At 40.3% G+C, this 26690-nt stretch overlaps 1 protein-coding gene across 4 annotated transcripts in view; it reads left to right on the top strand.

The window, feature by feature from the left end:
• The window catches only part of ARHGEF28 (Rho guanine nucleotide exchange factor 28), a 309233-nt gene that overhangs the window by 249089 nt on the left and 33454 nt on the right, over nucleotides 1-26690 (top strand). For all 4 annotated transcript variants that reach the window (XM_036886062.2, XM_036886063.2, XM_057494358.1 and 1 more), the window contains 8 exons: nucleotides 1045-1162; nucleotides 2484-2738; nucleotides 4273-4349; nucleotides 9106-9284; nucleotides 10279-10370; nucleotides 11525-11707; nucleotides 20897-21028; nucleotides 23978-24078. In XM_036886062.2, the coding sequence (XP_036741957.2) occupies nucleotides 1045-1162; nucleotides 2484-2738; nucleotides 4273-4349; nucleotides 9106-9284; nucleotides 10279-10370; nucleotides 11525-11707; nucleotides 20897-21028; nucleotides 23978-24078 (1137 nt within the window). The remainder of the gene's footprint in view (nucleotides 1-1044; nucleotides 1163-2483; nucleotides 2739-4272; nucleotides 4350-9105; nucleotides 9285-10278; nucleotides 10371-11524; nucleotides 11708-20896; nucleotides 21029-23977; nucleotides 24079-26690) is intronic.

Below are 26690 nucleotides of genomic sequence, written 5' to 3'. Positions count from 1 at the left end.
GCTTTTCAGAGAAAGGAGAAGGAAGTGTAATAGGTTTGTGACAAAGGTGGGAAGTCTCTTTGTTAGTAAAATACTTCTCCCAAATCATTTCCTTTTGTGTCTTAAATGTGTGAAGTTATGTCTTCCATGCTTCTGAGTATCTTTGTAATAGCCTGGGAAACTGTTTCATGCTCTGACAAGTTATGTATCAGAGAGCCGTGGTAAAAGTAGAAGGTTTCTACCCTACTCCCACTGGATTCATTTGAAGCAAAATTTTAACATCATATCATTTTCATGTATAATATGTATCTCCAAGCAATTTATCTTTTAAAAAATTATGATGGCCTACTTAAATTTTCAAATTTTCTAAATTATCTCATAAAATTGTATTGCCTAAATCAAAATCTGTCTAAGGTTCATATACTCTATAGGGGGGTTATATCTTTGAAATTTTTAAAAACTTGAATGCTCCCCATTTCATCACCCACTTTTTTGGTATCCAATTTATTTGTTGAAAAAAATTTTCCATTAGAGTTTGATGAATTCTAAATTTTTATGTAACATTTTAAGAATGCTACCAGATTCTCCTTCTTTGTTTCTTTTCTTGTATGTGTGTATTGAAAACTTGAAAACTTAAAGAATATTTTGAGATTTTTAGAAAAAAAAAGTTGCCCTGATTGGAGGGACCTTTTCTTGCCATGATGAGTAATCACAAATGGAAAGGTAGACTTGTTGAGTTAACTACAAACTCAAAATTCAAAATCTAACTTTGATTTCTACATGTTTTTCAAAACTTTTGCTCTTCATGAATCTTATCACTTATAAGTATTGGAACCTGCTCACTTTGGTAATTTACTACAAGCATATCAGAGTAACTTCAACTTGAAATCTTGGAGAGTTGGGTTTATGAAATTAATGACAAAGTACACAAGTTAATGTGCATGTTATTATAGCTGAATAGAAATGACACTGTTACAGATTCTTTGTATTAGTAAACTCAGCCTAAAAAGAAAATACTGGCAGTTTGTGTGTGTATGTATACATGTTTTTTTTTTTCTTCTTAAGCTCCGAAATAGTAATCTTTTGGCTCGACGCCGAGGAATTCCAGAATGTATTCTGCTAGTCACTCAGCGCATTACAAAGTACCCTGTCTTAGTGGAAAGGATACTGCAGTACACAAAGGGTGAGTGATGACTTTGCCTCTTGTATTAGTTTTAAACGTAGCTAAGGTGTCGTAAACAGCTATAAATGCTTGTGGCCTCTGATTCAGAAAGACTTTTCACTATAGAAAAACTGTTAAAGCCTTAGAGTTTGGATCCATTTTGAGAAGTTTTCTTTTATAATGTAGCTTGGCAAATAGTCTGAATTCCTCCAAGCAGCCCAAACCAAGCAAACTTCTTCATACTTTGCCTTTCCCTTCTCCAATTTCCTTATATCCAGATCTTCTGAAAATCTCTTCTTCCTCATCTTCCTGTTGCCTTCCCTGCCGGCAGTCTGATAAACACGTAGGATTGATCCTATCAACAAATGTCAACTCTTTCAAGCAATGAATTTTAGATTGAGAATGATTTCTGAAGGAGCTATTTCTAACCCTGTCAGTTCATCAAATTCCAAGGAGTGACTTCTGGCATCCTTTAAGATGCTGTCAATGTATGTGGCTGGACTATAAGGTCCTTGAGCGATCTCAGACGCCTGTGTCTGTGCTGTTCACAACTGGATCTTCAGTGCCTACTGCAGTGGCTACACAGAATAGGCAATCAATCAATAAATATGTATCAGTTCAATGAATGAAGAGCTAAATTCAGCTTCATCTGGAGTTATAGGAGGCTGTTCCAAAAACTCTTCCAGAATTTTTTCTTAAGATAATCTAGAGATGAGAGCAGGTACCCAGTGTTTTAAAAAATAACAACTGGAATCAATAATGATGTGCTCTTTTGGCCTGGGCATGGCTAATTTACCCGCTAGGCAAGCGCCTTGGTCCTGTCTTTTTTAGGTTGAAAAATGTTTAAATATTAATGTATTCACCCTTATGCTAAGGCAGTTGTGAAATATAATTTTGAATATTTTATGGAGGGGAGGGGTCTAGGAAGGCCAGTGAGACTGGGGCCCATTCAAATCACCCTACTTTTATGAAAGTACCCCAACTTGGACCCACGGGTTGGTTAAGTTCTAAGAAAGTTGGTGTAGGGATTATTTGACGACCTGTGTCTGGGAAGCTGGAAAGAAGGCCTAAATTAGTATGTAACAAATTCTCTGCTTGATGGGGAAGGTCATACCAGACACTGGAGTTTCAACTGAAGCACATCTGATAAGTAAATCTCCTATAGTATTTTAACACTTCCTTTTGGGAGAAGGAGTGCAAAGTGATAATTGATATTTGAATTTAACCCAACATTTTTGTTATGGAATTTTTGCTATTTGTATAATATATTTAATTGTATTTAAAGAAACAAATTTCTTCCTTAGCACTCTGGCTTATTCTATATACTTTCTTTCCCACGCAGAAAGGACTGAAGAACATAAAGACTTATGCAAAGCTCTTTGCTTAATTAAAGACATGATTGCAGCAGTGGATTTAAAAGTCAGCGAATATGAGAAAAACCAAAAATGGCTTGCGATTCTGAGTAAGATCGAAAACAAAACATATACAAAGCTAAAAAATGGCCATGTGTTCAGGAAGCAGGCACTGATCAGTAAAGAAAGGACTTTATTATATGATGGCCTTGTTTACTGGAAAACTGCAACGGGTCGTTTCAAAGGTATTGTAACTCTAATAGATCAATTTCTTCCTCTCTCTTGTATGTTATTCATTTAACAGAGGACAGATTTTCAGAAGAAAACTGGTTCAGAGATGCAGTCACACACATGAACCCTGGGTCAGTGGACAGATTCCTGTAGGATCGAGATGTGAAGTTCAACAGGCAGATGTGGCCAAAGCTACTCATTTTTAGTGGGAGTTTGCTGCCCCAGGCAAAAGCTGCCATATGTGTAACATGTTATGAACTGGCAAGTTTGTGATGTTTGGATAAAAGGAAAAGGGAATTATGTTAATGGTTGGCATGGAAATATTCCAGCAAATGTGGGGTGTATAGCTGGTACACCTATACACCCAGAACTTGTGCACCGACCCAGCCCAAGGCTTCAGACCATTCGGGGGAGAATTGAACTCTGAACACCCGTTTTATTACTGAGTGATCATGCATAACATACACATTGCTGTGGGTGTAAACTCTTCCTCTGTGCTACTGTTGGCTAAAGGGCATTGACTTGATTGTATTAATTTGGTTAAAGTCTAAAACAGTTTATTCAGATCTGAAGTACTGATTATGTAGCCAGGACCTTGCATGATCCATGCTTTCTCAACTCTGACCACACTCTTGAATTGCCTCTGGATCTTAAAAAATGTACTGACTCTCCAGTCTCCTCCCAGAGATACTGATTTTATTGGTCTGGGATGAAGCCCAAGCACAGGGGTACATTTATATACCTGGGGGCGGGGGGAGGGGGGTCTGGTGTGCAGCCAGGGCTAAGAACCACTGGTTTGCTCTCCTTTTTTTAAATATAACTTAATAACTTCCTTAAGCAAGCAGTGAGAGGAAGAGGTTACTAGTTACTCAAAGTTTATTACCATTTGGAGGACTCTCAAGTTTTAATGGTGGTTGCAACTAGTGACTGAAATGGGATTTGTTGACCAGCAGCTTGCCATGTTGCAACTAAAATATTAACCACAATCCATAGATCCTGTTGCTCCAAGTTACTCGCTGGTGATCCATTTTATAGAATGAACGGTTTGGTAACTTTGTATTAGAATGTTTAGTGGTATGGTAAAGATGGGTTCCCGTGGACAATTTATAAGTATAGGATTTCAAATTACTTTCTGGTTTAGATGCAAGAAAACAGATTTGTATATATAATTCAAGGTAGAAGCTGCCCTCTGTTTTAATTACTTTTTTCCCTTAAAGGTAAGGGCATGCTCCATTCTATTAGAAACTTCTTTTCTACTGGCTATTTTTCTTCCATTTTGAAAGCTCACAACATGAAATTTTGCTGGAGATTTAGCTGTACCTATAGGTGTACGTATAAACGTGTGCTTATCTACACAGCTTATCAGCTGAGTTAGCTATGAAATACATCTTTGGATGTAATTCAGATGTTTTTATGAAAGCACAATAGAACAAATCTTAGTCTTTTTGTTTTTAAAAAAATTCAATTTCAAATATGAAATTAGAATATTTAATAAGGCATTTGAACTATGATTTGCTTCATTAATATCAATGATTTTTTTCTTTGAAGATATCCTAGCTCTACTTCTAACTGATGTGCTGCTCTTTTTACAAGAAAAGGACCAGAAATATATCTTTGCAGCAGTTGTAAGTATATAGCCATGTGATGCATATTTTAAATGGTTCAATCCCACATCTTCTTGAAAAATGTTAGAAATTCATAGTGAATTGAAATGGTCATTGGCAAGAGCATGCCCCTTTTATATTCTCATTATTATTAGTGATTGCAGTGTTCATTAACAAGTATCTAATTGGGTTAACAAGCGTGTTAAGTGTATCACAACCAAGACTGGTAGTCAGCTGGCTCAGACGTTTAACCGGTTGGGCAAATATTGAGGTGTTTGGTATTGGTTGGTGAACAGGCAATGCTCCAAGTCCCCCAGTGGCCCTCTGCCATCTGGCTATCTTGGTGTTTCCTCTAGCCCCCACCCCCATCCCCCATCCCCCATCCCCCATCCCCCATCCTCCCAACTTCCCAACTTCCCAACTTCCCAGCAACTCAGATGTTCATGCTGGGAGCCGCAGGTCACTGGGCACCTTACTCTCTCTCCCAGCTGGGCTGCTTCACCCCATTCAAATCTGTCATGTGCCTTCTGCCAAACAAGAGAACACCATCCTGTTATCTAAAGTTTAAAGAAGAGTCTTCCTTACTGAAAGGAAAGGAGCGACACACAGCAGCAATTCACCGGAGAATTCCGCTTTATTAGGGAAAGGTGCTGGGTTATATAGGAAGGGGCATGAGCTGATTGAGGTGTCACTTCTACGGGGCTGGTGGCTATTGGCTAGGTGCTGGGATTAGGGGGGCGAGGGGTGATTGGGCTTCAGGTGGTGCCGGCGGGAACCGAGGACCCGCAAGAGAAGCAGGAAGTTCTCCATCTTATGGGTGGGGGCCCTTCACTTACTTCTGTCATAATGATTATGATTACTAAGTTGATTCACATAACACTAATCTTTGTAGTGTGTTATAAAAATCTCATTGCTGGCACTGAGTTAAACTTAGACTAACAATAAAACCAGTATTTTATAACATTTATAAAATGTGGTCCAAAATGACTCACTTAAAGAGGAAGGATGTCATCAATTAACTTTTGGTCAGCACCATGGAGCATCGGGTCCTGTCAGAGCATCCAAGGTGCAGTAACAACATGGACAGTATAATGGTGCCTCCTTAAAATGCTAGTATTTACCGTCTGTTGAATTATTGCATACTCACGTACCATTAGCAGACATCATTGATTCCATCTGGTTTTGGCAAATTCAAAGCTTAATGAAGTTTCTGTTATGCTATTCAGAGAAAACAAAAAAGCAGGCCTGCCCAGTGATGGACTCTGAGTAGAAAAGCAGGGAGAAGAGCCTGGCTTGCCATCTGTGCTTATCAGGGTGACCAGTAGGCTTCTTCACCCTACTCTGCACATTGCCTCTTATCAGCACAGCGATGCCAAGTTGTATAAGGTCAGAGGTTCTTTCACAAAGTTACGCCAGAAAACAAAAAGATGCTTTAAACATGTCCCCATGTCCCTGATCCATTTGGATTGTAAGTATTGTGATTTCCTGACAGCCTACTGATTTGTCCACTAACCCCTCTCTGCTGTTATGTGGAATGCTCGAAAGAACATGGAGCAAATATGTGGGAGGGTGGACCGTTTTGTTTGTCCTGTGGGATGCTGAGAGACCATGCTGGAAGAGAGAACATTCACACCACTCCTTTATAGCATCAAAGGTTTCTTCAAAGCCAGAGACCTGAAAGAGAAGCAAGTCCTGCTTCTTGGCTGGTATTACAGGCCAGATGAACTACTGATGGATCAAGAACTAGACTCAGCCTAAAGACAGCTCTCTTATTTTCTAGGACAACAGAGTGTATGGATTCAGTCAAGCCTTGATGCTCAACTTGCAGTTTGGCTTGAAATATGAGTCTGCCCCTCTGCTCTGACCTCTTGAAGAGGTATCTGTGCCACTTGTAGGCCACATTTACCATTAAGTTGGATGGTAGGAATGCAATCCACCAAATGCCAGACTGAAGGCAGCTACAACTTAGCTCCTCTTGGTAGAATGTGCTTGGCTGCAGGCAACAGTGAGATAATGCTCACTGAGCATGTTAGCCTGACACAGAGCTGCCTCCCTGAAGCCACGCAAGCCCTTGTCACATCAGGGAGCAAAAGAGGAAGCACTACCCTTACAGAATCAAGCGCCCTCTCCTGTCCAAGCATATGCTTTTGAGTTACATCCTACACACTTACCGGACACAGCCCATGTGTCATAAACATTTTACAGTTAACATCTGGAAGGAATCGATGCATTAGATAGGGGTATACAAGTATCTGGATTTCATGGTTCTCATCTTAGTGTTTTAGAGTTATCCTCATGCTTATACCCCGAGGTGAGGTTCTGTGCTCCTTGCACTGTTAGGAAAACTTCTTTAATTAATACTTACCTTGCTACTTGCTACATGTCACAGAAAACATGAGGCATTTGAAAATGGCCAGGAGATAAGCAACTGAAAAAAGCAGAAGGATGGAGTAGTGTCCTTATTAGAGAATTTTGGTTTTAAAGAGGACCCAGCTAGAAATGGCAGTAGGACCCAAATCTATAACATGAATAGGAAAAAGTAGATGTGTCCACTACATCCTGGGATGCTGAGTCTAGGAGGATCTCTTGAACATCAAGATAATTTCAGAATGAATGAACAATAAAGACAGTGAACATGTGGATATGCAAGTGCAAGTTCAAAATATGAGGCAACCTTAAGATCTTGTTATCACAACAGAATCATGAATGGACTTAGTAATCAAATCAGCCACTTTATGGAATCACAGATGAATGTGGTGTAACAATGGGGCTAAGGGACCAGCTCCTTTTCCTCTTCCTTCCCCTGTGGCAGAGGTGGTCCATTCCAGTGCCTATAGGGACTGGGCGGGAAGTATAAATGAATGAACTGGAGCAGGTTTGGTGTCAAGGAGCCAGTAGAGAGTGGTAGGGACTGTAGAGAACTGGTGCAGGGATGACTCAGCTATAGCCAGTGCTTTTAAATGAGGATATGGGCCCAGGATTGTCAATCTTCAACTTTTCCAGAGAACCTATAAACCTAAAGTTAAAAAAAAAAGTGGAATCCCTTAAATGTTGGCCCAACCTGTTTTCAAAATGCTATGGACATCTCTGCTGTCTGCAGGCTTTTGCATCATGAGTGTTTGACATTGGTCTCCAAAGTTACCTCCATTTCTGGAGATTTCATTTGAATTTTCGATCACCTTTAGTGTTTGTGTATGATCAGTATGAATAATGATGGACATGTCCTGGATTCCTCTTGGTTTGCTGGTGTTTTTATTAATGCTGCTTTCTACCCACTTAACTATTTTTTTAAATATGTGACCCACAACCTCCCCTCCTTCTATAACACTAACTGGTTCATATGATTTCATGCCTGCTAATGTCTTAAGCAATTCAAACTTACTCTGCTGCCTCATATACAGAGGCCGTTTACCTTGCAACCTGAGGAAATGAAAACTGCAATGAAAGAAGGAAAGCAGATTAGATCTTAGTAGATCCATATGGAATAACAGCTGTTACTGGGGCTCAGGGGCTCTCCCTAATGAAAGTGGGCCATATTCCAGAAGCTTTGCCAAGAAACTGCTTTTGCTTCCCTTTGCAGAGGCAGAGCTGGGCACTGGGCAGACAGGGGGGCTGTCCTCCTTTGTGGAGTGTTTGGTTTTTGTTTCGCTGTGCTAAGAGGAGAAGAACGGGATGGAGAGGCACTCTGGGCATATCTTACACACCTTCAGCTGCGGGATGCTGGGAGAGCAGATGCACCCGCACCAGGGAGTCAGCAGGGAGGTGTGAAGTGGCATGTTCTGGTTGAGGGCCTCGCTCAATCCATGGGGGAGAAGCACAGGCACGCACCGTGGCTGACTCTGTAAACAGTGGGAGAAGCGGCAAACCGAGGAAGATTCTTCATATTTACCCCCAGAACTGTTCATCCTGCAGACATTCTTTTGGCTGGTCTTTCAACTACAGCTACCTACCCCAAATTAGAAGTATCAGTGTCTTACTCATCTTTGAATCCCCAGTACTTAGAATGGGACACTGAAGTAACACAGGAGATGTTGGTAGAAGAGGTAATTTAATTATAGCTTGTAGGCCAAATTTTAGCCTTTCTTCCTTTCCCTTCTGATGGAATTGTGCTAAATCTAGGTCTACAGACACTTATAGAATGCCTACTTTATGCCAAGTAATGTGCTAGGCATATGAGGATGAATTAGACCCATTTTGACCCCCAGGGCTCACCCAGATGGTGGGGAGAAGAGGCATTTGCAGGGACCAGAGGAAATATCAGAGTCCTGTTTCTGTGCACTGCACCCCAATGGCAGAGACATAGTCATACCTGGGGGTCAGAGGTCTCCCTTCCTGACTCTGTCCTTCCTTTTCACAGTCCACTCCTTGGTATTTGTACCAGGTACTTGGTACTGCAAAATCCAATGGGCTCTTCAGGTTTCCCATCCTTCTCAGTTTCTTGGTAGTGTTTGGTACACTGTTTCTCATCCCATGTCCTCCTAGAAAAATCCCTCCACCCTTGACTATGGCATTTTGGTATTCTTACTGCTCTGATTGCCCTCTCTTTTTAAAAGTTGTCATTTTAAGCCACCAATTCTTCAGGACATTCTCCTGTCCTTTCCCATCCTCTCCTCAGCATACCCTTCCCACTGGAGAAGGCCTCTACTTCCATAGCTCTTTGGAAAAGGTTGAAGTGAAATTGATTTGCCTAATACCACTGCTTTCCATAGGTGATGTTTTGTGAGACCCTCACTTTCGATAGGAGGCTGTTTCATCTGCAGGTCCTCTTTTTATGTAGGATCAGAAGCCATCAGTTATTTCCCTTCAGAAACTAATTGCTAGAGAAGTTGCTAATGAGGAGAGAGGGATGTTTCTAATCAGCGCTTCATCTGCTGGTCCTGAGATGTATGAAATTCATACCAACTCCAAGGAGGAACGAAATAACTGGATGAGAAGGATCCAACAGGCAGTAGAAAGGTAACATTTTCTTCTGTCAGTACACTAGGGAATTGGATTGGACTTGTTCAATTGGGGAAATTATTCTAACCATGTTTCCCCTGCATGAAAACTGCCTCAGCTGGAAAGGTCTGTTCCCTGCCCCCCACACCCACCTGTCATAGCCCTCATCTGCACCCCCCATCTGCCCTCTGCCTGTGTGAATCCTGCCCATCTTTGGTGCAGCTCATGGCTCACCTCCTTCATGAAGATCTCTTCAGTTGCAGTGGTCTCTTCCTAGCCTGAAATTCTTTAACATCTGCTCTCTAAAGTATTTTTTGGTGCTTGTCATAAGCTATCTTGTAGCTGTGATCTTCTTTATGTATATGTTTGTTCGTTAGATTGGAAGCTCCTTGAGGGCAGGGACCATGTCTTAGTGTATGTGCCTAATTCTGAAGAATCATTCAATAAACATTGAGATTCGTGAATCTAAGTGTTCTAAGTCAATTTACTCCTCATTACTTATGCAAGGGCAAGTTTTTATAAATATGGGTGTGACAGTGATCATTGTTAATGAAAATTTGATTAATCAGATCTAGAATGATTTAGAAAATTCCTCCATGTCCAGTGCACCCCACCCAATCTGGCACCCTGCCTCTGCCCTCTCCAGCCCCTCTACTCTGCCCCATTAAGAGATGCTCAAATGTAGCAGAAAGCAAAAATGATTCTAATTGTACCTAATGCTGGCACTGGTATTGTGGAATGTGTGTGTGTGTGTACATGAGCGTATGTTTGTGTATGTGTGTCAGCATATTTGAGTCATCCCATGCTCACTTTGAAGGCTATGTTATATCACACCAGGTCCTTTATATACTCAAGAAAACCAAATCTCATGGCCAGGGGTCATGATGAATTCTCTATGCTGAAATTTTCTTCTCTAGATAATTCTACTGTCAAGTTCCCATGTCTTTCTAATGAACCTAAAGAGACTAGGATATTTGTTTCAGTTGTCTCTCTTGACTGTTGTCTTTTAAAGTTGCCCAGAAGAAGAAGGGGGAAGGACAAGTGAGTCTGATGAAGAGAGGCGGAAAGCTGAAGCAAGAGTGGCCAAAATTCAGCAATGTCAAGGTACAGTGCAGACACCTCTGAGTGCCTGGTCATGGTGCTCCCCTGGGATGCTGGAGAAGCCTGTGCTCCATGAATGGGAGGTTACAGCCCAGGGATTAATTCTGCATACCTGAGACCCACCCTGATTGCTCTGAAAAAAATAAACTACTGGCACTGGAAGTGTTCAAATAATGTGTCTGCCTCCCTCCTTTCTCAGTAATTAAAACACATTAAGGTTTTTTTCCCCCAAAAACCCCTCTGCACATAAATTATATGAAATAATAACTGTGGGCACTGTGGTGCCGATTGGCCTTGTAGCTGGTGTCCAGTGGTTTCATGTCAGTCCCAGCGGTCAGGTCACAGCTCTACGACTCTGGGCAAGGAGCCCAGTAGCTCTGGTCCTTGGTTTCCAAGTCCATGAATTAAAGAAATCAGCCCAGGGAGTTTCATCTCTGGCTGGACATCAGAATCACTTTGGGAGATTTTAAGTTTCTGATGCACCCTTAACCAGTTCACCAGAATGTGTGGGAGGTGGGTTAGATGGCAGGATTTTAGACTCTCCCTGTGGGAATCTGAGGCTGACTGAGATTCCGAGATTAATCAGATCTAGAAAGATGCTGGTTAAGGTCCCTTTAAACTATAAGAATCCTGGGACATATTGAAATCAGAGGAAAATGATGCATGCAAAGATGGTCAAAGAAATTGGATATTTAGAGAGGAAAACGTAAAGCAGCCTGTTTGGTTTTGGCCAAGACTAGCTGAAGCCTGAGTAGTTTGAGGCCTTTGCCTTGTTTTCCCTGCTGGGGCATTGCTCATCAGGGACAGAGCCGCTTCAATTTTCATTGCTGAGCTTCATGTTTAGTCTTAATAGAAAACAACCTGAGCAAAGAATTGCTTTGCAAGTTTTTCTGGAATTGGGATGGGAAAGGAAATGAATACCCATTATATGTACTATAAATTTATAGAAAAGACATGGGAGGTCAGAGTTGTTAAGGCTCCATTCCCCCAGTGGGCTGGTTAGGTATGGAATATGGGTGTATCCTCCCCAACCTCTTGTACTTGATCTGTTAGACCATACTGCTTGCTAATGAGCATCAGCTGTATCTTATCGCTTGGATTCCATTTTAGTTATTGCATTCATGTAATAACCTTCTATGGTAATCACTATTTCATAGAAATACTCAGTAACCAAGACCAACAAATTTGTGCATATTTGGAGGAGAAGCTGCATATCTATGCTGAACTTGGAGAACTGAGTGGGTTTGAGGATGTCCACCTAGAGCCCCACCTGCTCATTAAGCCTGACCCAGGAGAACCTCCCCAGGCAGCCTCATTATTGGCAGCAGCGCTGAAAGAGGGTAAGTTGCTTCCACAAGGATTTGGTTTTAAAAATTCAGAAAATGTTTATTGAATACCTCTGTATTAGAATGCAATGTGGTCTTAGTGCTGAGGATACAGCAGAGTAAGACATAGTTCTGATTCTGCATTTATGTTCCAGAAACAACAAAAGGAGCAAAATAGGTCAGGTTTTGTCAAGTACTATGAAGTCAAATAAAACAGGGTAAGGGGGATAGAGAGTGATGGAGTTGGGGATGTTCTGTTTTAGGTAGGATGACCAGGAAAGGCCCCTTGATATGGTGATATGACAGGAAGGAAGTAAGAAAGCCAAGTAGATATCTGTGGGAAGAATGTTCCAGACATAGGGAACAGAAGGTACAAAGGTCCTGAGGCAGGTGAGTGCCAAGCTTGTTGGAGAAATAGCAAGGAGGGTGGTGCATGTAGAGCAGAGTGAGGGCTGCAGAGCGACAGAAGATGAGTCAGTTTCCTAGGACTCAGGTTACAGACTCAGATCCAGATAAGGAGTTTGAATTTCATTCTTAGTAAGATGGGAAGCATTGTAGAATTTTGATTTGTGTTTTAAAAGGAACCACCTGGCTGCTGTGTGGAGAATACGTTATAAGCAGCAAAGTGCAGATATTGCTAATAACAAAGTCTGGGGTATAACCACGTGAGCTGCTAGTGGAGGGGTGAAGACAAGACCACAGGAAGTGAGAAAGTCAAGGAGACAAGAGGCCAGGGTATTGGAAAGACTATGTTCACAGAACTGAAATTACTGAGAGTTTTGGCAGGAACAGCTTTGGGGGAAGGGAGAGGACTTGCACCGGGTGCTAAGTTGTTCAAGGAGTCCATAGATGGCAACAAAGAGGGGTAGTGAGTAGTGTAATCTGATGGCACAAGCTTCAAGGGAAAAGCAGGAGGAAATGAAAGTGACAGTAGGGACATAGGGTTTGGGAGATAAAGCAGCCACCACCTGAGAGAGTGGCAAGAAATGCAGTTGTTCCAAACAAGAGTTGGTAAGTTACAGCCCATGACTTAAATGGGTCTTACTGCCTGTTTTTGTAAATATAGTTTTATTGCAACACAGCCACACCCACTTGTTTACATTTTATCTGTGGCTGCATTCTTGCTACAGTGGCAAAGATGAATAGTTACAACAGAGACCATATGGCCAACAAAGCCTAAAATATTTACTATCAGGTCCTTTGCAGAAAAAGTTTGAGTTCTGGCTTTGAATCTCAGAACATTAGCTCTGGAGAATTTAGAAGTCATGGAAGCTATCATCGTTATTTCACAGTTGAGGAAACTAAGGTCTTAAGAAAGGCATAGAGGTTGTCTGAAGTGTGGGGTCCACTGATGCTGATGGAATCATTCATTCATCAAATGTTCATTGAGCATCTACCAGGTACACTATTGTTGGTGCTAAGGAAACGGTAATCCTTCGTATAAACTTAGTGGGAGAAGACAAGCAGTACCCAAGGAAATGGGATAATTTCAGAAAGTCATAAGAAACTAAGAATGGGACTGGGATGAGGTGAAGACTATGCTTTAGAGAGGTCAGGGAAGACCTCACTGACATTATTCTTTGAGATGAGATTTGAAGGAAGAGAAGAAGCCAGCTGTTTGGAGACCCTGGGGAGACCATTCCTGGGTAGAGAGAAAGTGAGTACAAAGCCCTGCACCTGAAATGGTTTGGCAACATCTTTACCAAGTACATCTCGCACTCTCAGTGTTACCGGTGGCTTTCCCTTCCTCCCCCACCAGGACTGTGTCACTATTGCCCAGTTTGAAGGCCACCTGCTTTAATTCCTCTGGCCTACATGTGATGGAGGTGCTGGGAAGCCCTGGGTTCTGAGGTACTCTTGGGTAGTCCACCCTGTCATTGAGCATCAATAGCCAGAATAAGATCTAGAAGGAATTCTTTTCTTTTTTCTTTTAGACACTTATTATATATATATATTTTATTCAAGTGTCATTGCTATACAATCTTATGAAGATTTCACAAGAACAACATTGTGGTTTCAACATTCACCCATATTATTAAGTCCTCACTCCCTACTATTGTGGTCACTGTCTGTCAGTGTAGTAAGATGCCACAGAGTCATTACTTGTCTTCTCTGTGATTCCTGGTGACCTACCTATATTTTGTGTGCTAATCATAATGTCCCTTAATCCCCTTCTCCCTCCTTCCTCATCCCCTTCCCTTTGGTAACTGTTAGACCCTTCTTGGGGTCTGTGGGTCTGCTGCTATTTTGTTCCTTCATTTTTGCTTTGTTTTTATATTCCACAAATGAGTGAAATCATGTGATACTTGTCTTTCTCCTCCTGGTCTGTTTCACTGAGCATAATACCCTCTAGCTCTACTTACGTTGTTGCAAATGGTAGGGTTTGTTTTCTTTTTATGGCTGAATAATACTCTGTTGTGTATATATACCACATCTTTATCCATTCATATATTGATGGATACTTACATTGCTTCCATATCTTGGCTATTGTAAATAGCACTACAATAAACATAGGGGGACATATGTCTTTCTGAATCAGGGATGTTGTTTTCTTTGGGTAAATTCCTAGAAGTGGAATTCCTGGGTCAAATGGTATTTCTATTTTTAGTTTTTTTGAGGAACTTCCATATTGCTTTCTGCAATGGTTGAACTAATTTACATTTCCACCAACAGTGTAGGAGGGTTCCCCTTTCTCTGCATCCTCGCCAGCATTTGTTGTTCCTTGTCTTTTGGATACTGACCATCCTAACTGGTGTGAGGTGTTATCTCATTGTGGTTTTAGTTTGCATTTCTCTGATGATTAGCCATGTGGAGCATCTTTCCATGTGCCTGTTGGCCATCTGAATTTCTTCTTAGAAGTGCCTATTTAGATCCTCCACCCATTTTATAATCAGGTTTATTTGCTTTTTGGGTGTTGAGGCATGTGAGTTCTTTATATATTTTGGATGTTAACTTCTTATCAGATATGTCGTTTATGAATAGATTCTCCCATACTGTAGGATGCCTTTTTGTTCTGATAGTGTCCTTTGCTGTACAGAGCTTTTTAGTTTGATATAGTCCCATTTGTTCATTTTTGCTCTTGTTTCCCTTGCCTGAGAAGATGTGTTCAGGATAAAGTTGCTCATGTTTATGTTCAAGAGATTTTTGCCTGTTTTCTTCTAAGAGGTTTATGGTTTAATGTCTTACATTCAGGTCTTTGATCCATTTTGAGTTTATTTTTGTGTATGGAGTTAGACAATAATCCAGCTTCATTCTCTCACATGTAGATGTCCAGTTTTGCCAACACCAATTGTTGAAGAGGCTGTCATTTCCCCATGGTATATCCATGGCTCCATTATCATGTATTAATTGGCTATATATGTGTAGGCTTATATCTGGGCTCTCTATTCTGTTCCATTGACTTGTGGGTCTGTTCTTGTGCCAGCACCAAATTGTCTTGATTACTGTGGTTTTGTAGTAGAGCTTGAAGTCAGAGAGCATATCCTCCCAGCTTTATTCTTCCTTCTCAGGATTGCTTTGGCTATTTGGGGTCTTTGGTGGTTCCATATGAATTTTAGAACTATTTGCTCTAGTTCATTGAAGAATGCTTTTGGTATTTTGATAGGGATTGCATTGAATCTGTGGATTGCTTTAGTCAGGATGGCCATTTTGACAATATTAATTTTTCCTATCCATGAGCATGGGGTGTAATTCCATTTATTGGTGTCTTCTTTAATTTCTCTCCTGAGTGTCTTGTAGTTTTCAGGGTAGAGGTCTTTCACCTTGGTTAAGTTTATACCTAGGTATTTTTTCTTTTTGATGCAATTGTAAATGGAATTGTTTTCTTGATTTCTCTTTCTGCTAGTTGATCATAATATATAGGAATACAACAGATTTCTATGTATTAATTTTGTATCCTGCAACTTTGCTGAATGCAGTTATTAGTTCTAGTAGTTTTGGGGTGGATTCTTTAGGGTCTTTTAGGTACAATATCATGTCATCTGCAAACTTATAATAGTTTAACTTCTTCCTTACCAAATAAGGATGCCTCTTATTTCTTTGTGTTGTCTGATTGTCACTGCTAGGACCTCGAATAATATGTTGAATAAAAGTGGGAAGAGTGGGCATCCTTGTATTGTTCCCAATCTTAAAGGAAAAGCTTTTAGGCTCTTGCTGTTAAGTATGATATTGGCTGTGGGTTTGTCATATATGGCCTTTATTATGTTGAGGTGCTTGCCCTCTATCCCCATTTTGTTGAGAGTTTTTATCATGAATGGATGTTGAATTTTGTCAAATGCTTTTTCAGCTTCTTTTGAGATGATCATGTGATTTTTGTCCTTTTTGTTGATATGGTGTACCATGTTGATGGATTTTCAAATATTGTACTATCATTGCATCTCTGGAGTAAATCCCACTTGATCATGAAAGGTGATATTTTTGATGTATTTTTAAATTTGGTTTGCTAATATTTTGTTGAGGATTTTTGCATCTATGTTCATCAGGGATATTGGTCTGTAATTATCTTTTTTTGTGGTGTTTTTGGCTGGTTTTAGTGTATCAGTGCTGCTGGCCTCAGAATGAGTTTGGAAGTATTCCCTCCTCTTCTACTTTTTGGGAAACTTTAAGGAGGATGGGTATTAGGTCTTCTCTAAACGTTTAATAAAAATAGATGGTGAAGCCATCTGGTCCATGGGTTTTGTTCTTAGGTAGTTTTTTGGTTACCAATTAATTTCATTGCTGGTAATTGGTCTGTTTATATTTTCTGTTTCTTCCTGGTTCAGTTGGAAGGTTGTGTTTTTCTAGAATGTTGTCGATTTCTTCTAGGTTTTCCAGTTTGTTAGCATATCATTTTTCATAGTATTCTCTAATAATTCTTTGTATTTCTGTGGTGTCTGTAGTGATTTTCCTTTCTCATTTCTGATTCTGTTTTTTTTCCTTGATAGGTATGACTAGGGGTTTATCTATTTTGTTAATTTTCTCAAAGAACCAGCTCCTGTTTCATTGATTCTTTCAATTGTCTTATTCTTCCCAATTTCATTTATTTCTGCTTTGATCTTTATTATGTCCCTCCTTCTACTAACTTTGGGTTTCATTTGTTGTTCTTTTTCTAGTTTCACTAATTGTGAATTTAGACTGTTCATTTAGGATTGTTCTTCTTTCTTGATGTAAGCTTGTATTGCAATATACTTTCTTCTTAGAACTGCCTTTGCTGCATCCCAGAGATTTTGGTGTGTTGAGTTGTTGTTTTCATTTGTTTACATATATTGCTTGGTCTCTGTTTTAATTTGGTCACTGATCCATTGATTATTTAGGAGTATGTTGTTAAGTCTCCATATGTTTGTGGGCTTTTTTGTTTTCTTTGCATAAATTGTTTCTAGTTTCATACCTTTGTGGTCTGAGAAGCTGGTTGGCACAATTTCAGTCTCTCTGAATTTACCGAGGCTCTTTTTGTGGCCTAGTAAGTGATCTATTCTGGAAAATGTTCCATGTGCACTTGAGAAGAATGTTTATCCTACTGCTTTTGGGTAGAGTGTTCTGTAGATGTCTGTTAGGTCCATCTGTTGTAATGTTTTGTTCAGTGCCTCTGTCTCCTTGTTTTCTGTCTGATTGTTCTCTCCATTGGAGTGAGTGGTGTGTTGGATGTATCCTAAAATGAATGCATTGCATTCTATTTCCCCCTTTAATTTTTTTAGTATTTGTTTCACATATTCAGGTGCTCCTATATTGGGTGCATAGATATTTATGGTTATATTCTCTTGTTGGACTGACCCCTTTATTATTATGTAATGTCCTTCTTTGTCTCTTTTTATTTTCTTTGTTTTGCAATCTATTTTGTCTGAAACAAGTACTGCAACTCCTGCTTTTTTCTCCCTATTAGTTGCATGGAATATCTTTTCCATCCCTTCACTTTTAGTCTGTGTATGTCTTTGGGTTTGAAATGAGTCTCTTGTAGGCAGCATACAGATGGGTATTGTTTTTTCACCCATTCTGTAACTGTATGTCTTTTAATTGGTACATTCAGTCCATTTACATTTAGGGTGATTATCAATAGATATGTTTTTACTGCCATTGAAGGCTTTATATTTGTGGTTATCAAAGGTTTAAGGGCAGCTTCTTTACTATCTAACAGTCCAACTTAACTCACTTATTACACTACTTCAAACCCAGTCCAAAGGTTCTTTTTTTTCCTCCCTTCTTTTTCTTCCTCCGCCACTCCACTCTTTATGTATTCAGTGTGCTCTTTTGTACTCTTTGTGTATCTCTTGACTGACTTTGTGGGTAGTTGATTTAATTTTGCATTTGGTTAGTAATTAATTGGTCTGCTTCCTTTACTGTGGGTTTATTTTCTCTGGTACAGCTATTTAGCCTTAGGAGCACTTCCATCTATAGCAGTCCCTTTAACATATGCTGTAGAGACGGTTTGAGGGAGGTAAATTGCCTCAACTTTTGCTTTCCTGGAAATTGTTTAATCCCTCCTTCAAATTTAAATGAAAATCTTTCCAGATAGAGTATTCTTGGTTGGAGGCCCTTCTGTTTCATTGCATTAACTATAACATGCCACTTCCTTCTGGCCTGTAAGTTTTTTGCTGAGAAGTCTGCTGATAGCCTAATGGGCTTTCCTTTGTATGTGATCTTTTTTCTCTCTCTGGCTGCTTTTAATGCTGTCCTTGTCCTTGATCTTTGCCATTTTAATTCTATTTATTGGTGATGTCTTTCTTGGGTCCCTTTTTTTGGGAGATCTCTGCACTTCCATGACTGAAGAGACTATTTCCTTCCCTAGAGTGGGGAAGTTTTCAGCAATTATTTCCTCAAAGAGACTTTCCACCCCTTTTTCTCTCTCTTCTTCTTCTGGTACCTCTTTGAAAGAATCAAAATGTGAATATTGTTCTGTTTGGATTGGTTGCACAGTTCTCTGAATATTCTATCATTCCTAGAAATGCTTTTTTCTCTCTGTACCTCAGCTTCTTTGTTTTCCTGTTCTCTAATTTCTATTTCACTCACCATCTCCTCTACCTCATCTAACCTACTTTTAAATCCCTCCATTGGGTATTTCATTTCAGATACTGTATTTTTCAAAGTTTCTATCCCTTTCTTGAAGTCCTCCCTAATACCTTGACTATTTTTCTATAGCTCCATGAGCATGTTTATTTTTATCTTGAAGTCTTTATCAAGGAGATTTGTGATTTCAGTTTCACTAAGCTCTCTTTCTTGTGTTTTTTTCTTGAATTTTTGTTTGGACCAAATTCCTCTGTCTCTTTATTTTTTTTTTTAAGTGTTTTTTTATGGGATAATATGTTTGTGTAGGAGGTGCCCTCTAGTGCCCAAAAACTCAATTTCCTGTGCAGGAGCCCCAGCTGTTGTAGTTCAGTCAGTATGGCAATTGTCTGCCTTGCTCATGATGTTCTGATTTCACGTGGACTCTGTGGACCATCAGGTGATAATGGGAGAGGGGAGAACACTGTGTGGAGCTGCCAGTGGGTGGGGCTGCCTTCCCAATGGCCTGCCACAGTGGTGGGGGTGCAGGCGATAGGGACCGGTGCCTGCTAGGAGGAAAGAGATCCTGGGACTGGGCTGCTTACACAGACTGGCTGCATGGCTGGGGCTGCCCCACCCCACCTGCTGTGATTGGGTGGGGTGAGGGGGGCACTGTCAAACAGGACCAGCACCTGCCAGGATGAAAGAGCTCCTGGGGCTGGCTCTTTCGTGCAGCTCCCTGGCTAGCCCAAAGTAGGGCTGAGCAGGCTGGGGTTTCACCCCCTGCCTAACTGGGAATAAAGTTTGATTTAACTGCTATCCAGCAGGCTGCATGTCACTTTGAGGAGTCTCTGTGCTGTTTTGCCAGTGAGGGGGATGGAGCATCTGAAGCTCCTGAGGGCTCCTAAACTGTTGGGCTACAGGCAGGCTGGGGAAGTATTGTCCACCTGACCTTTCTCCTAAACAGAGAGTACTGTGCACTTCTTGCCCTTCTGGTGCCCCTCTCATTGCTGGGAAGTCTTTCAAACTGCCCGCTCTGCTTTCTTCCTCAGGGGAGGCCAGTAGAGCTTGCCAGTTCTCCACAGGTGGCTGGGATCCCAGCCTCTTCAAGTGTTCTGACCATCTCTGTTGTCCAGCCCCACCAATCACCAGGGCACCATGCAATGTGGGCTCATGTTCCAGGAGCAGATCTCCAGGGCCAGGTGTTCAGCAGTCCTGGGCTTGTACTTCTTCCCTACTGTGTTCCTCTTCCTCCCACCTGTGGGTTGGGGTTGGGGGAGGGCTTGTGTCCCACCAGATCATGGCTTTGTCACTTTACCCTTTCCTGTAGGGTTTTTTCTTCTTTCCCCAATGTAGGTGGTCAGTTCTGCAGTCTTCAGGGTGATTTCAGGCCTATCTGTATTTGTTGTATTTTCATGTCCTATGTGATTTTGGGAGGAGGTTTTTTTTGCCTTGCCTTCCTATGCTGCCATCTTTTTTTCCCAGAATCTAGACAGAGTGTTTAGAAATACTTGTAAGGGCCTCAAAATCATGCTACTTGAAAAGCATTTATTGTAAATAAAAATTTCACAAGATTTCTTAGTGTGGGGTGTTTTCCATCTTACTAGATCCTAAGAGTAGCCTTTGGTGCTTGTTTAAAATGCAAATCCCCTGTTTTCTCCCCTGGAGCATCTGATCCAGTAGGTCTAGGGTCAGTACTGGGTGTCTTTTTTTAAGGCACATTTGAGGCAATACTCTTTTGAAAAGCAAGTAATACTTCTGAATAGCAAGTTTTAAAATCCTAATGCTTGATATCATATTTAAATTAATTGAATTATAGGAAATTTTTCAGCACACTAGTTTATTGAAAGTTTCATCTGAGATACTTTTATACAGGGAGTTTGTTTTTTTAATTGAATTAACTTTCTATCATAAAATGATGTTGAAAGTATTGAATTAGATTGCAGGTTGGCAAACATTTTCTGTAAAGAGCCAGAAAGCAAATATATTAGGCTTTGCAAGCCACAGAGAGTCTCTGAACACATTCTTTCTTGTGCGCCTGTGCATGTTTGTGTATTTTAACATTTAAATGTAAATGTTTAAAAAAATGTATATTTATATTTAAAAAATATAAAAACTGTTTTTAGTTCCTGAGCCATATTTAAACAGACACAGGCCAGATACAATTTGCCAACTCCTGATCTAGATTAAACTATATATATGTATATAGAGATATTTGTAATTTACTTTTGTTCTCCTCCTCCTCCTTAGCTGAGAGCCTGCAGGTTGCAGTGAAGGCCTCACAGATAGGCGATGCAAGCCAGTCATCTGAGGAAGCGTGTGGAGAGTCTGCCTTGACAGATGTGCTCAGTTCTCATGACCCATCAGGATCTCCTACAGCTTGTAAGTGAGAATGCAGGCCTTTGCAATGAGCCTGAACATAGTCTCTGAAGCATATAGTGGTCGTATAAAATGAAGGCAATGTATTGGAGGGGACTTAATATATTTTTTTTATTTAGAAAAAAAAATGAGAATAAATATGGTAGCCTATTTTACATATAGTAGTGACACTGTTCCTAGGACAAGGCCTTTAAGAATAGCTGGTGGGTTATACTGCTCTATTACCTAGGCAAGCTTTGTACCTGCCCCAAATGATATCTTTCCCCATTTTTTATGTGACGTTATTGAATATTGTTTGGAATACAGTTTTGTAAGAACTTTTAAACATTTTTTGTTTTTTTTGGAAAAGGCTCCCTGCAGTTCATTTGAGAACAAGTCCTTTAACTTAATCTCATATGCATCAACTGAGAAAATAACTCAGGAAACTAGAATCTGGCACACGCACGGTTTGATGGTGTGGTTAATGGCAGAAATGTCAAAACATTCTTGACCTAGGTCATCATACACTTTAGTTCAGGTCAGAATTAATTTATTAAAACATTATTTCAATATATTTTAAATACAGAGAAACAATGTGGAAAATAGATTTAGGTAATTTCTCAGAACTTAATTACACTGTTGTATGTATAGTTATAAGTCGCATATTCCCTAAAGGTTTCTGAGATAAGAATGTAAGGAGCATTATTTTCCATCATATTCGGGTGGTAAAAACCTACTTGCATCAGGCCTTATATGCACAAGATAAAATATCTTTTATAGCTAGAGATTGGAGGATTAAAGTGTCTCAGAATTTCTTTATAACAGTATATTTTGGTTAATTAAGATATATGGAAGCAGTACAGTTTTAAAATATATACATTCTTTTTTTTAACCAGCACCAGTAATTATTTTCCCTTCTCTAATTCTACTTTATCTAATCCTGGGTTTCTATTTTCAGAATGTGCACATATGTTTCTCATTTTGACACAGCCCAGATTCATCAGGGGAGTTGTACTGCCCTGGGTGATTTCCTTTTAAAAGAAGAACCTCATTATGCCATTGAGGAGGTTCCATCTAAAAATACATGTGGGGATCTGCTGCTCCCAGCCTCACCCCAGAGACAGCTGGAGAGGCTTTGCTCAGCTCTGCTCCTGCAGCTGCTCAGAGCACATGGGATGTACCTTCCCTTCCTTCCAACCAGGCTGTCAAGGTTCTTGTCTGTATCCACCTCTCCCTTGACTTGGAGAGTCATGCAGGGCACCTGCCAGAATCACTGAGAGGCTGCCGACAGTGGCCTGATACTAGGATTCATGCAGAGTAGGGATAGGTTGGCAGGATCCTCTACCCCAAGATCTATTCAATTCTGGGCTGGATTGAAATATGGTGCTGCAAGAGTTTGATTCTCTTTATAAAATTGATGAGGGCAAAATTTGGTTCCTTAGTGAGGGTCTGTAACTGAATGGGTCGTTTCTGTGTTTGACTTTGAGGACTGGGTCTTCTTAAGTCAGGCTCATGTCAGTCTGAGATTGCAGACCAAGAAAGGCCTTCTATTTTTAGTCTCCAGTATACCTAAACAGGTGGTTGAGTATAATCTACTCCTTATAAAATTTTGGAAGCCCTTTGTATGCTTAGAAATTGTATACAGGAAGAAATACCTGACCTGCATTCTATAATTTTGCCTTCCTTTGGCTTACCATCAGCTTCTTTCCCCATCTGATGATGGTCCTCACTTCTACGAGGGGGAAGAGAGAGAAGGACTAATTCCTTGTAATGGCTTTGGCATCTCTCTAAGAATCAAGAATAATACCCAATAATGGAACTATTTTTTGGGTGGCAGAAAAATCTCTATAAAATGTCCCTTTACTCTAAGTGACAAAGTGTTGACTGGCTTGGACAAAATGGACTTAATTTTTAGCTGATCTAATTTGAAGCAGTTTTGCTTAACAAAAACTTCTTTGTAACAGAATGTGCTTTTGGAATCTTAGAGGACTCTCATTTAAACAGAAGAAAAAAGTATTTCCTTCATCAGAAATAAAGCTTCAAGATGGCAGTGGGGGAAAAAAAATTTATTAACAGTGTCACAAAGTGAGTGTCTTTTTTACCAGGGTTCTGATTGAACCTGGTTCCAATGAAATTCTGTGTGTGAAGGGACTTTGGGAAATCTAGTTTTAATCAGTGTAAGGTGAGCATAGTATAAGTTTTCACTGAATTCACATGGGTAAAGAAATAAAAACCTGCCAACAGAGATTTAATGGCTAGAATGAAATCTGTATTTGGTAGTTAAAAATATTTTTCGAGTAAAAATATTTCTGTGTTTTTATAGGTTAAATACACAGTGTTTACAGTATTTGTGAATCTAGAGCATAAGCAAGTATTGTGAGAAAAAATCACACATGGAAATTGTTTAAAAAGAGTTATTTGGAGATAGGGACAGGTTCTCAGTGTATATGACTGTGAGCTCATGTAGTATTAGCCATCTTCACAGACATTTCCCTCCTTTTGTTGGACTCCTTCCTTCTAAGCCTTGTTTATGGTCTACAGCTCTTGTACTAGCCACAGAGGAGTCTTTCGCAGACCTGCCTCTCTGTGTGGGTCTGCCAGCCCTTGCTTTTGTTCTGCACAGCCTGTTTTCAATTTCACCCTCCCCAGGCAGCTTTGTTCTGTTATGTGAAAGTGAGATGTAGAATTTACCATCACACGAACACCTTTCCAAAAAAAGAGAAATAAAAACATGGGTGACAACTGATGGCATTTGTCAGTTTGGTATCTGTTAGTGTGTAAGCTCCCTGAGGGCAGGGACTCTGCACTTTGCACTGTTTTTGCACCTCATATGAGAGTCTTCGATCCATGTGATTTTGTGATATTTCTTATTTCAAAATATGTGTCAAACCTGTGTACAAAAGAACCCAGCCAGCCCACTGGCTTCTATTTGATGATGTCCTTTTTGTTTCTATCTCAATGGTGTGCTTCCAGCACTAGTCACAGAAGGGACAGGAGGAAGAGGCTGTTGGGATGTGGATCCCGGGACCCAGGGTGTGGGAACCGACTTGGCGGTCTCTGATGCAGGGGAGAAGGTATTGTGAACTGATTTGTTAGTCAATGGCACCAATTACTTTGTGTAATAAAATAATCTCAGGTCCTGGTAAGCCCATGGCAGTGAGTGGTATGAAAGTGTTTTCCTGATTTGTTCTCAATTTCTATATTCATATTTAAGCTTTCTAACTTATACGTTTAAATGTCCTTGCTCTTCCTATATCATGTAGGTGTAAACAAAGAAACGATTGGACAGTTATTAAAAAGATTTACAACTCGAATGTTTACCCGTGTCTGTGCTCTTTCTTCCAGTCTCGCTTTCACTTTCTGCACTGCAAGCCTCTAGCTTTTCACGCACTACATTGAGCAACTCTGGGCCCAGAGGTGTTTCCGGACATCAGTTGGGGCTGTTAGGCCACCAGGTGGCGCTAAAGTGGCAGAAATAATTTTGACGGAATATTTTTGATTCTTTAACTTTCTTTTTACCTTCCTCGCAGATTTTTCTGTTGTCACCGCCCACGTTGCCACCTACATTTTTGTGGTACACTTTTAATCAACCAGACCAATTTTTGGTTGGGGTAAAGTGGTTCCAAACACCTCTTCTATTTTGATGAGGGATACATATAGATTATAATACTCTCTAAAAAATTAAATGCATGTTTTAAAATTAAGCACTCTCTTTAAAAAATTCAACTTAACTTCCCGTTAACTTCAAATGAAACCCAGAAATAGGAAATAAGAATATGATTCTGGGAGGTGGCTAGTCGGTCTTTCCAGAATCGTCTGGGGCTCAAGAGTTTCAGCTTAATTTAAAATAGAATTAGGCACATTACCAGATACCAATGTGCGCTAATGTGGATAAATGGCTTACGTCGGATCTTTATGTATTTAGCATCTTATATATTACATATTTCATGCAATATATATTTATATATTACATATTATGACTGAGAAACCAAGTTCAAAGACTTAAAAATCCATAGAAAAGATGTCTCCCGCTCAGTGTTTTCTTTTATAAATGTCACAGGCCAAAATGAAAACAGGAATGCAATGTTTTACTGCACTTATTCTGACTGGAGCTTTCTAACATTTCTTAAAACGTTTCTGCTTTGCCTCCTTTTCAGTCTAGACTCACTTTTAAGTCTACAGCTTCCAACAGCTTTTATCTTATTAGGGGGAAGGAGGGAGACCAGGCAGGCTGGCTAGTAACAGTTTTCTCTTGAATGGAAATCTGCAGTGGCTCCCATCTCTACGGTCTTTTTTCTTGCCATGATTCAGTCACACATACGTTAGATTAGGTGCCCAGGTTCCTCTTTGGATGAACCTATCTGGAAATTTTTTAATAAGGCATTTTGAGAAAATGAATTAACTTGTAGGAAGGATCACTTGAAATCAAACTTTTAAGAGAGAATAATGGAAATGTTGTGATTAACTTCCTTAATAAGGTAAGGCTAATAGATTTTTTAAAAAGCATTTCTAAAGGAATTAAAAAAATTTGTAACCCAAATGGCAAAATATCCTAAACCACCAGCTGCAGCTATGCACATTTACCACAAGGCGGCGGGCAAACTCCATTAAACATACTTTGTGTCAGACCTAGTGTGGTTCTTGGAAACAAGTGGCCATGTGCAGTATGACCCGACTCACTTTTGTGTTTCTAATTTTTATAGAACATAAAAATTCTATAGCATATTTTATTACAAAAGCAGTGGAGTGTGGAGCAGGGACAGAACCAGAAGAACAGAGAGGACTCTAAAAATCACTTTAGAACACAGGATCTTAGCCCTGTTATCTACCCAAGGGTTGGGTGCACAGATCTGATCACTCTACACTTCATCTCTTTTTCTGTCCTTTGCCCTTCCCCTGTTAGAGGTGCTGCGTGCTTAGTAGTGAAATCTTTCATGGCAGGATTCAGGGGAGAGAAGGGGCGGGGGTGGGAAGAAGAGGTCTGGCCAGCTCATTGTGGCATCGTCAGCCTGGGCTAATTGAATTTAACAGCATTTAAGGTACCAGAGATTATTACCACAGCTGACTGTTTTTTGTGGTTTCAATTAAAAGCTGCTCAGACAAGAGCAAGAGTAAGTCTCCAGTGTACAGGAGACTGTAGGCTCTTGGAGCATAGGGAATCTGATCTCCCATAGCAGTCAGGGTCGGCTCCAGGGAACTGAGTGTGGTCGGGTCTGGAGCGGGCCAGCTAAGCACTCCCCTTTGGGCCACTTCTGGGTTCGGTTTCTTCTCCCAACCACTGGCTATTTTGGCTTTGTGCATCTCAAACATTGAGACAGCTAGAATTCAGGCATGATGTTCTCTAGCTTCCAAATCTGGCCTCCAGGATGCAATAGGCCAGCCTAGCCCAAGAGACACACTTCAGCCTGGGCACAGAGAACCCAGTTTACTCTGTGGTTTGCACAGGTAAATATTGTCAAGAGTTTGCAGTGCTTCCTTACCATCATAATCCCTTGTTTTAAGGGATGGCTGGGTGAAAAGTTGTCATGCATTTCAAACACGAGTTTGCACAGAGGGGCCCCTCATTAAATGGTTGGTTTATTTTTTGTGCTTTGATTTCTGGGAGGAAACAGAGCCACTGTAGAAGAGTTTAGAGAGAGTGAAGTGATTTACCCGAAGTCATAGATTTTGGAACAAAAGTGGAGTG

Source organism: Manis pentadactyla, chromosome 2 (genome assembly GCF_030020395.1).
Source record: "Manis pentadactyla isolate mManPen7 chromosome 2, mManPen7.hap1, whole genome shotgun sequence".
Lineage (NCBI taxonomy): Eukaryota > Metazoa > Chordata > Mammalia > Pholidota > Manidae > Manis > Manis pentadactyla.
This window is presented reverse-complemented; position numbering and strand designations above follow the sequence as displayed.